Source organism: Adiantum capillus-veneris, chromosome 13 (assembly GCF_014529385.1).
Source record: "Adiantum capillus-veneris isolate H3 chromosome 13, ASM1452938v2, whole genome shotgun sequence".
Taxonomy (NCBI): Eukaryota; Viridiplantae; Streptophyta; class Polypodiopsida; order Polypodiales; family Pteridaceae; genus Adiantum; species Adiantum capillus-veneris.
In genome coordinates, this window is record NC_140943.1 from 67,064,235 (window position 1) to 67,078,635 (window position 14,401).

General features: G+C 43.1%; 1 protein-coding gene across 2 annotated transcripts in view; it reads left to right on the plus strand.

Moving 5' to 3' along the window:
- The first annotated feature begins 275 nt into the window (after positions 1-275).
- The window catches only part of LOC147444189 (coatomer subunit beta-1-like), a 33,167-nt gene continuing 19,041 nt past the window's right edge, over positions 276-14,401 (plus strand). Inside the window, exons 1-3 of one of the 2 annotated variants that reach the window (XM_086526895.1) lie at positions 276-433; positions 509-2,671; positions 3,237-3,746. In XM_086526895.1, the coding sequence (XP_086383021.1) occupies positions 593-2,671; positions 3,237-3,746 (2,589 nt within the window). In that variant the 5' untranslated portion in view covers positions 276-433; positions 509-592. The other variant, XM_086526896.1, reaches the window with a different exon arrangement.

Genomic DNA, 14,401 nt, shown 5'->3' on the forward strand with positions numbered 1-14,401 from the left:
TTTGCTTAAATATAGCTGAATGAAGGGAAGGCTAAAATTCACCCAGGCCAAGCTTTCCCGATAACCCTTCTAAGTTTTGCTTAAATATAGCTTAACCAAGGGAAGGCTAAAATTCACCCTATGAGTGGGATCGTCTTTCGTGTGAAAGCTCATAGGCAACCATGACAATAGATGACACTAGAGGGTGATAGTGAATCTGAGCAAAATTGGGCTCGAGGGGGCTTGTACTCACGACCTTCCAATCCCAAGGCCCTTCATGGAGTAGGGGTGTCATTTTAGTTCCTAGGGTAAAAGAGTGTGGTTTATTTCTACCAATCCCATGCACAAAGGAGAAGTCGTGTGGAAATTGCCAGTGAATTTCATTATAATGGTTGGCGAACTTGGAGCCTGAGATGCAGAAGTAGATCTGCTTCTGCAGCAGAAGCGAGAGAGGGTAAGCCTCGATGCGCCATCTTTGCTTCTGTATGTTGTATGTAGATCTAATCCTTGTTGAGTACATTGCTGACAGCAAAACGCAGATCTTCGCACCTTAGAACCCTATTCTCGCTCGCATCCTGTTTCAAACTCTTGGTGCAGCAAATTTACCATCGCCATGGCAATGGAGAAGTCGTGTAGCCTTTTAATTCACTTTGACAAGGGTACCCCGGCTATGGCTAACGAGATCAAGGAGGCCCTTGAAGGTAATGATGTTTCCCGCAAGATCGATGCCATGAAGAAAGCCATCATGCTTTTGCTGAATGGTGAAAACGTGCCACAACTCTTTATCTCAATTGTGAGGTATGTGCTCCCGTCTGAAGATCACACCATCCAGAAGCTACTCCTTTTGTACCTAGAGATCATTGACAAGACAGATTCTTCTGGTAAAATCTTACCTGAGATGATACTCATCTGCAACAACCTCAGAAACAACTTGCAACATCCTAATGAGTACATACGCGGGGTTACTCTCCGCTTTCTGTCCCGATTGAATGAAGCTGAGCTTATTGAGCCTCTGATACCATCTGTTCTTGCGAATCTTGAGCATCGGCATGTCTTTGTGAGGCGAAACGCCATCCTTGCTATCATGTCCATATGTAAGCTTCCCCAAGGAGAGCAGTTACTGGGTGATGCACCGGAGCTTATTGAAAAAACTCTAGCCAGTGAACAGGATCTCTCAGCTCGCAGGAATGCTTTCTTGATGCTGTTCACATGTGCGCAAGAAAGAGCTGTAAACTTTTTATTGAACCACTTAGATAATGTGCCAAATTGGGGTGATTTACTCCAAATGGTGGTGCTTGATCTCATTAGGAAAGTTTGCAGAACTAAACCTGCTGAGAAGGGGAAATATATCAAGATCATTATTTCCCTTCTAAATTCTTCTTCTACTGCAGTGATGTATGAGTGTGCTGCCACTTTGGTTTCCTTGTCATCTGCACCCACAGCAATCAGGGCTGCTGCGAACACTTACTGTCAGCTTTTGCTCTCTCAGAGTGATAATAACGTGAAGTTAATAATTTTGGACAGGCTTCAAGAGCTAAAAGCTTCACACAGGGAGGTGATGGTAGAAATGATTATGGATGTTCTTAGGGCCCTGTCAAGCCCAAATCTTGACATCAAGAGAAAGACCTTGGATATTGCTCTTGAGTTGATCACACCTAGGAACATTGATGAGGTTGTCATGACCCTCAAGAAAGAGGTTGTTAAGACTCAAAACAAGGAACTGGAGAAGAATGGAGAGTATCGCCAAATGCTGGTGCAGGCAATACACTCATGTGCATTGAAATTTCCTGAGGTTGCTAGCACTGTCGCTCATTTACTGATGGATTTCCTTGGGGACACCAATGTGGCTTCTGCAATGGATGTGGTTTATTTTGTCAGAGAAATTATTGAGACAAATCCTAAACTGAGGGAATCTATTATCTCCAAGCTCCTGGACATTTTTTATCAGATTCGATCATCTAGGGTCTGTTCATGTGCTCTCTGGATCATTGGAGAATATTGCCTTTCTTTACATGAAGTTGAAAGTGGTATTTCTACCATCAAGCAGTCTCTTGGGGAGTTGCCCTTTTACACGGTAACTGAAGATGGTGAAGTGGTGGATCCAACTGCTTCTAAATCACAAGGGCAAGTTAATAGGGCATCAGTGTTTGCAGCTGCAACTGCATCATCTAAGAGACCGGCCGTGTTAGCAGATGGAACATACGCAACTCAAAGTGCCACGTCTGAGATTGCAATGACAACTCCTGCATTAGCGATGGGAGCTGCAGGCACAAATGCAAACCTCAGAGCAATTCTTTTGACTGGTGATTTTTTCCTTGGTGCAGTGGTCGCTTGTACACTCACAAAATTAGTTCTTCGATTGGAGCACATTGAGAGTTCCACTGTATCTGTTAACAAAGCAATTGCTGACGCTCTTCTAATTATGACTTCTATGCTCAGCCTTGGTCAGTCCAATGTTCTTCCACACCCTATTGATGATGATTCTTATGATCGCGTCAGTCTTTGTATCAGATTACTCTCAAGTCCAACAGATATGATGCGAACTGTCTGGCTGCGAAGCTGCCGTGAGAGCTTTGTCAAGATGATTGTAGATAAGCAACACCGGGAGACAGAGGAGACGAAGGCTAATGCACAAATTACACATGCACAGCCAGATGACCTGATCGATTTTTACCATTTGAAAAGCAGAAAGGTAATTCTTTTGCATTTATCTTCTTGTCGAAGATTTAAGATTTATAGTTTCTAGGATAGTTGGATGCTTGTAGAGTATCTTTGTTGAATAAGGCTTCACCCACCAATGATGCTAGCGGATATTATCTAGCAAGTATAATGCTTGATGATCATATTTTGTGGATGACTTTGATAAGTTAAAACTTGCACTTTCCTTTAAAGGTGGATATAGGTTTAAACTTTACCTCGATTCCTCTAGGTAAAGGCTTTCCTTGCTCACGTGAAGATCGGGATGTTGGGTTCTGCTTGTCTTTTACTATGCTTGGTTAGATCCTAGCAATGACTGTCCTTGCTATAGACACACCATAAAGTTAGAAGAAGAGAGGTTCCAACTTGAATTTTTCTATGCCATAAATAATTGTGGAAAGTCGTAAATATCTCCAATTCAGACTATAATTCATATGTTTGTTTTCGCAAAATCATGAATTGCTGGTTGAATGTAGGTGGAGCCATGTCAATCTGTAGTGTTCGGAGCTTGTCTTTTTGTATATTAGTAAAAGAATGTCTTATTTTTGATTTGCTTGCAGGGCATGAGCCAACTGGAACTGGAAGATGAAGTTCAGGATGATCTCAAGCGTGCAACTGGCGAATTTACGAAAGATGGAGATAATATTCGAAAGCTAAACAGGATATTGCAGCTTACTGGATTCAGTGATCCTGTGTATGCTGAAGCTTATGTTACGGTTCATCAGTATGACATAGTGCTTGATGTTACTGTCATCAACAGAACAAATGAAACGCTTCAGAATCTCTGCCTTGAGCTGGCCACTATGGGAGATTTGAAGCTTGTGGAACGCCCTCAAAATTACACCCTAGCTCCAGAAGCAAGCAAGCAAATTAAAGCAAATATCAAAGTGTCTTCAACTGAAACGGGAGTAATTTTTGGAAACATTGTGTATGAGACGACGAGCGTCCTTGACAGAAATGTTGTCGTTCTAAACGACATACACATTGATATCATGGACTACATTTCTCCAGCAACATGTGCAGATGTTGCTTTCCGAAACATGTGGGCTGAGTTTGAATGGGAGAATAAGGTAAATGTTTTATCTACTGTCATGTTACTCTTAATTTAAAGGATATTCTATATGCCTGCATCTGGAATTGCCCACCAGTTTCTCCTTAAGAACTTACAAAACCAGAGGTAGGCTTCTGAATCGTTCCTGCTAGGCTTAGATATGCTTGGCATTGCTTCTGGCTTGGCACTTATTTATCCTAGCTGCTAACCTTTCCTCATTTGCATTTAGTGGGAGGCTGTAAAGTAAGCCCACAAGTTGGCATCTTATATTCCTACCTCAAATTTGGTGGGACAAGTTTTACAAAATTGATTGTTATCTAGGCAAAGAATGCCTTAGGAAGTCTAAATAGATACTAGGATTATAAGCTCCATTGTATCTTGGGTTTGTATTTGAAGTTAACAAGCAGTTATTAGTTTGGTGGCTTGTGACTGACTAGGTGCTAACATATGGTTTCCTAGATCTTGTTTAAGTGCTGTGGGTTGCAGGTGTCCACTATTTTGGCTTGGGCTTCATTAGAGGAACCCTAAAGTGGCACTGTATCAACAGATAGTTCAAATGAAATTGTTACAACTGACGTCTCGACTCTCAACAATGGATATCTGTTGGGTTGTGATTAGCATCTCCAAAGGGAAAGAGTCGTCCTATCAAGGCTATTTTTCTGTGCCCTCCATCGTGTACGTAGGACATGGCATAAACCATGATCACACATAGAACACACAAAAAGAATGAACATGAATCTGAACTCTCGGTAGCCATGTAGCCAATAATGGTGCACCTCCCACGGATCCACTGTCAAACCTGGGAGCTAGTAGCACACAGGAAAGCTACTGCCAGAAGGGTTGATGTCCCAGCGCATTCCTCTATGGATGTCCTCTCTACCTGCATTGGAGGGTATCCCTGCCTGTGCAGTGTGTGGTTATGCTTTCCCCTAGCCGGTTGTGCACAGAGTTCATCCCCTCTGCTTGCTATGGGAAAATCTTTTGACAACGCAGCTGTTGAAGTGCGAAAGCAGTCAGTGACGCTCGAGGTTGGTATGCTGTGGAGTGGATTGCTTGGAATCTTTTAAGTGCTTGGCTCAACTTAGAAAATTAAGCATATGAGTCTTATCAGGAAGCTAGATAAATTATAATTGCTCTCATGGGCTCAATGCAAGTCTTTAACTGGGTCGAACACCTGTGTGGTAATGCAGCCAGAACGCCTTGAAAAAAGAAACATCTTGTAAAAAAAACCGTACCCAATAGCCTATCTAGCTTCTTGGCTGGAATGTGGCTAGGGTAAAGGCCCCAAATTATGGGACAGCCTCTAAAACAAGGCCAAATCTGAGGCCATTATAACAATCTGCAGCTGCTTTGAAAGTCGGATAGTACGTGCTTACCTGTGTGACAGCGGTTCGTGTCAAAAGCTGCCAGCGCAAAAGCAGGAATCCGTACAGCTCTGCCACGTCAGCAGCCAGCGTGAAACGCGGAAATCCGTACAATCTCACGTCAGCAGGCCAGCGCAGAATGCAGAATTCGGTACAATCTGCCATGTCAGCAGGCCAGCGCAGAATACAGAAATTCGTACAACAGCTGCCTCGTCATCAAGCTACTCGCAAATTAGCCTCTGTGTGTGTGCGCGCGCGCTGGGTCCAGCTTTATTTTAATGCCTTTGTCACTTGGGCCCCATCGGACGGGGTCCCATAAGTTGGTGGGAACCTCTTCCACTTCTTCTTCTTCTACTGCTTCTGCTTCTTAGGGTTTAGGCCCCTCGGCCGGGATTTGAAGGTTGGCTCTGTTCTTCAGTGACTTGACACGTCAGCAGTTTGTGACATCCTCACTCTGCGGAGCATCTGTCACAAACTACTTACGTGTCAAAGCCTAAAGAATGAGCCAACTTACAGATGTTGGCAGAGGGGCCTAAACCCTAAGAAGAACAAGTAAGAGAAGAAGTCCTCCCAACTAATGGGGACCCCGTCCAATGGGGCCCCAAGTGACGTAAAGAATTAAAATAAAGCAGGCCCCGTACACACACACAAAAACTGATGACGTGGCAGATTTTCGAAAATTGCGCTTGCATGATGACGTGGTAGGTTGTACAGATTTTCGCGTTTTGCACTGGCTGATGACGTGGCAGTTGTACGGATTTCCGTGATTTACGTTGGCAGCTTTTTGGCTTTGCTTTTGGACTAGATGCTTTTGAGTTTGAAGGCTTTTCACTAAAAACTGCTTTTGGGGCCTAGGGCCTCTAAATATGAGGTTAGGGCTCATTCTCTGGCATGCTTCCTGAAGAAGGTGCAAAGTCTGGAGTGTCCGGCTTGTACTGTGTTGATGCAATATAAAGAAATACCGAAAGGGGCGCCAAGGTTTGGGGCCAATGCTCTCTGGGGTGGAATTCCGTCACTCCGTGTCGCGCGTGGTCTCTTTCTTTTTCAATTCAATTGTTATTGAAGTGTTAAAAGTTTGCCAAGTCTGTTCTTTTCTATTGGCACGTGGTGCCCGTCTTGTGACAGTGGTATCAAAGCATCAGGCATGTGCTTTTTTGAAAGCATACCAGTCCTATAAAAGAGCAGACAAAGCTTTATTTGAGGTATCTTCGCCCTCCAACCCGGACTTATTAGCCACTTCCACCCTTACTTCATGGCGCATCGGCCGCTCCCGTCTTCACAGTTGTGTCTTACAGGGCATAAGCCATTAAGATCACTTGCAAGAGAAGGATCCAAGATTTGTTTCGAGCTGTTGTTTTTCTCAGAGACAGTACCATGCAAATGTCTATAGCTACCAAGCCGCACACTTCCAAGGACTTGGCAAGCTTTCAAGAAAAAAAAAAAAGATTTGCCCGAAGTTATATGGTTTCTGACATCTTCTCGGAGTGCAACTTCTGGCAGAGGGGGGTATCCTGAAATGCTTGCCATGGAAACCCTAGCAGATTATAACTTGAAGTTTCTTGACATCTTCCAGTAGATGTCTCTTCACGATCAGATGACCTTGGAGGTCCAGTGCAATTGCTATCTTGGGACTACCATTGCCGCCAAAGAAACACTGTTTGTCCAAGAGCTGATGGACCATGTTGTGCTCGGCTACGACCTTACGGAATGAACCTAACCCTAATTTTTGATGTAGGTTCTAGGATGGAAAGTCGGTCGACTTTTCGAGCTCCATTGATATCGAGATTGTTTTTTTAGTTTGAAATCTGTTTGAGAACTTGTTTGGTGATCCTGTTTGGAATTTGTTTGAAATGGATGGTATCTGTTTTGAACCTGTCTTGGTGCCAATTTGAAATGTTTGACTCTGGTTTTAGTACTGGTTTCAATAATTGGTGATTTTACTTCCGGGTGGAGTAGTGAGAAATGATGTTTGAGAATGCTTGCTCATACTCATGGCCCGAACCCTTGTGGTTATTTGCGGGGGAGTATTGAATGATTGAAAAGTGCTGTCTTTACTCATGGCCCGGATCCTTGTGGTTATTTACGAGGGGAGTATTGTTGTTGTTACTCATGGCCTGGACCCGTGTGGTTATTTACGGGGGGAGTATTAAGAAGTCTGAGTAGTGGTTACTCTCAGCATCTCCAAATGACGCAGGCTGCGGTCTAGGGAGCGTTTGGTTGTAAAAGGCCTCTATATCTCATGGCCTGGACCTTTTTAGGTTATTTGCAGGAGGAGTGATGAGGGAGTCGTTGAACAGCTCATGGCCCGGACCTGGATGGTTATTTGCGGGGGGAGTGTTCATCGGCGGCTTTATGTTTCTATGTCTTGTAACATGCATATGTGAGCATTTGTGTTGCATTGTGATGTGTTAATTACTGAATATTCCTAATTGGATGAGATTGCCTGGGTATGTAATTTTAGTGCATCAAGACACCTGTGGAAGATTAGTACGGTCTGTGTGTGATGGCTAATTTCTCTACGCCGGAATATCAAGAGTTTCGATCTGGACGAAAGGAGAAGCTAACTCCTTGATCAAAAGAGCAGAAAGGAGAAGCTAACTCCTTGATCAAAAGAGCAGAAAGGAGAAGCTAACTCCTTAATAAAAAGAGCAAACTGATTGTCCCTCCGAAATTATGAGCTAACTTGAGTTATTTTGCAGATATGCTGTAATCGCGGACGATTACTCTCTTTCACGAAGGGGAGATGTCACAAACTGCTGACGTGTCAAAGCCTAAAGAATGGAGCCAACTTACAAATGCTGGCCGAGGGGCCTAAACCCGAAGAAGAACAAGTAATAGAAGAAGTCCTCCCAACTTATGGGGACCCCGTTTGATGGGGCCCCAAGTGACAAAGAATTAAAATAAAGCAGGTGCTGGCATGATGACGTGGCAAGTTGTATGGGTTTTCGTGTTTTGCACTGGTTGATGACATAGCAGCTGTACGGATTTCTATGATTTACGTTGGCAGCTTTTTGGCTTTGCTTTTGGACCAGATGCTTTTGGGTTTGAAGGCTTTTCATTGTAAACTGCTTTTGGGGCCTAGGGCCTTTAAATACGAGGTTAGGGTTCATTCTCTGGCATGCTTTTTGGAGAAGGTGTAGAGTCTGGAGTATCGGCTTGTACTGTGTTGATGCAATATAAAGAAATATCGAAAGGGGCGCCAAGGTTTGGGGCCAATACTCTCTGGGGCGGAGTTCCTCCACTCCGTGTCGCGTGTCGTCTCTTTCTTTCACTTCAGTTGTTATTGAAGTGTTAAAAGTCTGCCAAGTCTGTTCTTTTCTATTGGCACGTGGTGCCCGCCTTGTGATAGCATTTGGACGCAGAGTCTAAGAGGAGAGGTACTTTGCTCAAGCATTAATGTAAAAATAAATACCGAAAGGGGCGCTAGCTTTTGGGGCGAGTACCTCTAGGCACGAAACTACGCCCGGCCGTGTGGACTCAAATTTTAAAGTTGTGAAGTATTAAGTGATTCTCTCGTGTGTCGTGTCAGATACTCGACTTGGGGTGTCCAAGTCTGTAATAGTGGTATTAGAGCACGATCGATTTCTCTTCTACTGGGAAATCCGATCCTCTTACCGCGACACACATGAATTCAAGCGACGAATCCTGCAAGAATCAGATGACCCTCCTGACACTTCTGGAACGATAAGCAGCACGGGAAATTCGAATGGATCAACATATCAAAGAGTATGGGCCACCTCGGCCTACGGAGTATCAATTGATGGAGATGCAGCGTCAACAACAGGTTGATGATTGTGCAAAGCAGATGCTTCAGTTCCCCAATATACTAAATTTTGACCCGGCACCCGATCGATGAGGTGCATTCTATTCGCAGAAAGCCATCGATTCCCCAATAAAGTCAGCCCTCAAGAAACCTCTTGCCCCATGGATGTTTACTGAAGATGAACTTGAGGACGTTGATGAGTCAGCCAAGTTTTGGGGGCAAAGAAGAAGCAAGTGAAGAAACGCAACAAGGAAACTGACTACCTTGGTTATTTGGGCCGAAAATCCTCTTTCGCGAATGCAAGAAAACAGAAGAAGCATGTATGCTTCGAAGGATTGTCCAGTTCGTCCTCTTCTTCTGACAGCTCGGACAACTCATCCTCTTCTGACTCGAGTTGTTAGAAATTGCTCACGTGTGAAGCCACTGAAGAATGGAGCCAACCCGCAGATCTCGGCCGAGGGGCCTAAACCCCAAGATGAAGCAAAAGAAGAAGAAGTCCTACCAACTTATGGGACCCCGTTTGATGGGGCCGAGGGGACTGGCACTAAAATTAAAGCGGGGCCAACACACACAAAGCGTAGAAGGCGATGACGTGGCTGTTGTACGAAACTCTTGCAAAACGCGTTGACATGCTCACATGGCAGATTGTACGGACAGTCCCGCAATTCACGTTGACAGTGCAACGTGGCAGATGTACGGATTTTCGCAAAACGCGCTAACAGCTAATGGCCACCCGCTTTTGGACGAGATGTTTTTGAGTATATAGCTTTTCATAGGTCGAGGGCCGAGGGCCTTTAAATATGAGCGAAGGGCTCATTCTCTGGCATGCTCCGCGTGAGGTGCAAAGGATGGAGTACCGACGATGTATTGAGTTCAAGCAATATAAATAATGAAGAAATATCGAAAGGGGCGCCAAGGTTTGGGGCTGGTGCTCTCTGGGGTGGAATTCGGCCACTCTCCGTCTTGTTTGTCGTCTATCTCTTTCAGTTCAGTTGTTATTGAAGTGTTAAAAGTTGTTCAATTTGTTCTTTTCTGTTGGCACGTGGTGCCCGTGGTATCAAAGCTTCAAGCGTGTGCTTTTTTGAAAGCATACCGGTCCTACCAAAGAGTAGACAGAGCAAACCGGCGCTTCCAAGGTCTATTGGAAATTGTATTGAAGAATCTTAATGTCGCGACCTCGGACTTATCAACCACTCCCACCCTTACTTTATTGCGCATCGGACGTGCTCTTGTCTTCATCGCTCTGTCTTAAAGCATAAGCCATAAAGATCACTTGCAAAGAAGGATCAAGGATTCTTTGCAAGCCACTGTTTTTCTTAGAGGCAGTGCCATGTAGTGGTGGATGTTTATAGCTACTAGGCCGTACACTCCAAGGACTTGGCAAGCTTTCAAGAAAATTTTTGCCCAAAGTTATATGCCTTTAGACATCTTCCTTCGGATTGTAGCTTTTGACAGAGTGGTATATCTTGAAATGCTTGCGACAGAAACCCTAGCAGATTAAAACTTGAAATTTCTTGACATCTCTCAATAGGTCTCTTCTCGAGCTGATAACCTTGGAGGTCCAGTGTGATTGCTATGTCTTGAGACTACCATCACTGCCACAGGAACACTGTCTGTCCAAGAGCTTATGGACCATGGTGCGGTCGGCTACAACCTTATGGAAGAAATCTAACCCTAATCTAGGATGGAAAGCCAATCGTCTATTTGATCTCGACTGCTGTGAAGATTGCTTTTGAGATTTGAGTTCTGTTTGAGAACTTGTTTGGTGATTTTGTTTGGAATTTGTTTGAAATGGATGGTATTTGTTTTGAACTTGTCTTGGTGCCGATTTGAATTGTTTGACTCTGGTTTTAATACCGGTTTCAATGATTGGTGATTTTACTCCCGACTGGAGTAGTGAGAAATGATGTTTGAGAATCCTTGTTCAAACTTCACACTCATGGCCCGGACCCTTGTGGTTATTTACCCGGGGGGGGGGGGGGGGGGAGGGGGAGTTATTGAAGTGCTAAAATTTGTTCAATCTGTTCTTTTCCGTTGGCACGTGGTGCCCGTCTCGTGACACGAGTGATGAGGACGGAAAGGGCAAGAAGCGACGAAAGAACCAGAGATTGAGAAAGAACAAGAAGAAGGCCAAGAAAAGCGCATCCTGACACTTTTCTGGCAGTTCTAATGAGGATTCATCCTCTTCTGAGAGTTCAGACTCCGATGACCATATGTTTCACTCAAAAAGGAAGCACTTTTACAGAGCCAACCGATATGATTTTCTTGAAGACAAGGGTAAAAAGACCAAGGAATTCAAAGAGGGTGGACAAGCAGTAAAGTTTGAAACCTTTTCATTGTTTCGAGATGCTCCTAAGGCTTTAGCTTTATGCAACAGTTTGACATAGCATTTTCTTGAGGTCTCTATATAGAGCACTCCAAGATTAGACGGGCAACATCCTTTTTGAAAGGCAATACACGGACATGGTGGTCCACTGTTCTGTTAAGAAAAGAAGCACCGACAAAGTGGCTGAAGTTTAAGAGACTTAATTTCTTCGTGGCTCACTCAAGAATACGAACGAGACGTTGATTACTAACTGGAATCATCTTCGGATGGTGAATGCAGAAACTTTGGATACTTACTTTGGGAGATTTTCTACCTGCTTCATCCTTTAAGAAGATCAGTTTTAAGCAGCAAATCGAGCGATTCTTCTGTGGATTGTCCAAAGAGATACGAGACTACTCCTTGTTACAGAAATCTGAGTCCATCCAACAGTTGATGGGACATGCTAAGCAAGACTTTGCTATGCATTCGGGTAACTTGACTTATCCATCAGATGAACCTTCATGTTTTCAACAAGTCATAACAGAAGCAGACGATTGAAAGTTACACACCGAGTTACACGACCTCGGCTAACAAATGAACAGAAAGACGAATATTTCAAAACGGGAAAGTGTTTTGAATGCGGGACAAGACAATATATGTGCACGGATGCCCCAAAAAGGCACAAGAGTGAGGATGACTGACAGATTGAAAATAGAATTGAGCGAGGAGATACTCGTTCCAGAATAGATACTAGATAGAAAATTACGGATTATGAATTTATGAATGAATAACTTTGAAGCAGGACTTTTTGAAGATGACTTTGACTTACATATGAAACTAATGTTTTATGGAAGATCTTGCTATTTGTGAACAGATAAATCGAGAATGAGATGATGATGAATTTGGAGCAATGATAGCTCCAGATTGAACCTGATAACGATAAGAATCATGAATTTGAATCATGATGAATGATTGAATGGAACCATCGTGAGCGCATCAAGAGTTCCCGAGGGATAGAGCTGAATGATCGAAACATTTTGTGTAGCATGAACTCAGTGTCTGATTGATGGATTGGAATTTCTAGAAATGATTACTCACACATGATTGTGTTTGAGTGCAGAAGGAATGATTGACGAAATGATTGCAATATTTCGGTCTCGAGAAATCTATGGACATGATCGCAATATAGGATTAGCTAATTCGACATCACTAAGGTCCAGTGCGGATCTAGTTGCCAAGAATCATGGTCCTAGATCAATATGAATTCTATGTGATGATTTAAAATTTAAATGTGATGTGAATGTGATGTGACTATGGTCTGTGTACCAGTGTTGGATTTGTGTTGTCTGGTGCATTGGTACTTAGAGTCAGTGTCTATTGAATTGGTTTATGGCTTATGTTTGATTCTGCAGGTGTAATCAAGGGTGATTACAATTCTTTCAAGAGGGGGGTGTCACAAAGTGTTGACGTGGCATGACCACCCGCTCGTGATGTTGACATAACAGTATGGATTTTCTCGGAATTTGTGTTGGTATGCGGACGTGGCAGGTTGTACGATACACCCGCGATTTGCGTTGACAGGTGCCACATGGCCAACAGTACGCAAATTGTGCTGATTACTTTTGGGGACAAATTTTAGACTAGATGCCTTTTGGGATTGACTGCTTTTGAGTTTAATTGCTTTTGGGGCTCTGCTTTTGGGCATCCCTTGTAAGAATAAATAGACCCTTAGGGGCCTCACTTTGCAGAGCATCTGGACGTAGAGTCTGAGAGCAGAGGTCCCGCTGGTGTTGTACTTTGCTTAAGCATTAATATTAAAACAAATACATAAAGGGACGCTAGCTTTTGGGGTCATTACCTCTGGGCATGGAACTACGTCGGGCCCTATCGACTCAAATTTTAAAGTTGTGAAGTATTTTAAGTGATTCTCTGGTGTGTCGTGTCAGCTTTTCGACTTGGGGTGTCCAAGTCTGTAACATTATCTTTTTAGGGTTTTAGGCCACTCGGACAGTGCACCATAAGTTGGTCCGGTTAGGTTTTTAAAACCTTTAACCCCTTTAGGCCTCTCGGCCATATTTTCAAGTTCTTTGTGGGTTAGAGTTAAAAGTTAAAACCCTAACCCTTTGTCCTCTCGGTCATTTCGTAAGGTTGGGCATGGCACGTCACCAACTTGTGACATTCCTCTTCTTGAAAGAATTGTACTTGTCCTCGATTACACGTGCAAACCATAGTTGCCAAGAAACGCGTTTCTTCAATCAAGGCGTTTCTTGATTGAAGAAGCGTTTCTTGATTGAAGAAACGTACAAAACGTTTCTGAAACGTTTCTGACTAATTTTGAACGTTTCAAAGGTAAGAGTAAGGCCCGTAAGTTTTCGTAAGGCTGTAGCGCTGATTTTTTATCATTTAAAAAAGTACTGTGTACATGGCTGCTCCTAACGTTTCTCATTTGGTCAGGTTTTTAAATATTTTCACACTTGGTAATTTAAGTCATAAAGCGTAGGTATTTTATGTTGCTGGGTTCTCTTGCGCACACAGAAAACTCTCTTACACATACAACGTAAGTTACTTCTCTCTCTCTCTCTCTCTATAACACACACAGCCACGTCAACCAATTCGTGTTTTAAAACGATGCTCTCTCTCTCTCTCTCTCTCTCTCTCTCTCTCTCTCACAGACACGCACGTGTTACTTTTCACTTTTCTTTCTATTCTTTCACAATCGACTTCTTTTTTACCCTTCTTAATACTCAATCTTACTTTGCAGCTATATGATATTATATATTAAAAAATACCTGGCACCTGCACGAAAGAAAACAGAAAAACAGAAAACACTTTTAACTTAAAAAGAACAAACTTCATATAATCATGATTGATTCATTACTTCGTAAAATATTGTTAAAATGTGCCTGCACAAAGGAAAACATAAAACGTGAACATAACAGGCTAACAACAAATAGTATAACCGAAAAACAATCTATAAAATACATTATAGCTTCATACACATGACAATTAGCAACGTTCAAATACCACAAATGAAAGTCTCTATAAAAACCAATAGATTGGAATACAAAGCAAGTACACAAATGCACTACAATCTATCCAGTATCATGTGATGACTCTCTAGAGTCTCCATTCTCATCTATACATTCCTCTCTTTTGTCCCGTTAGCATTCTTTGTCTCTACTCACAGTATGCCTCATGCGAATGTTTTATGGCTGCATACCACCAAAAATTCAGCCTATGGT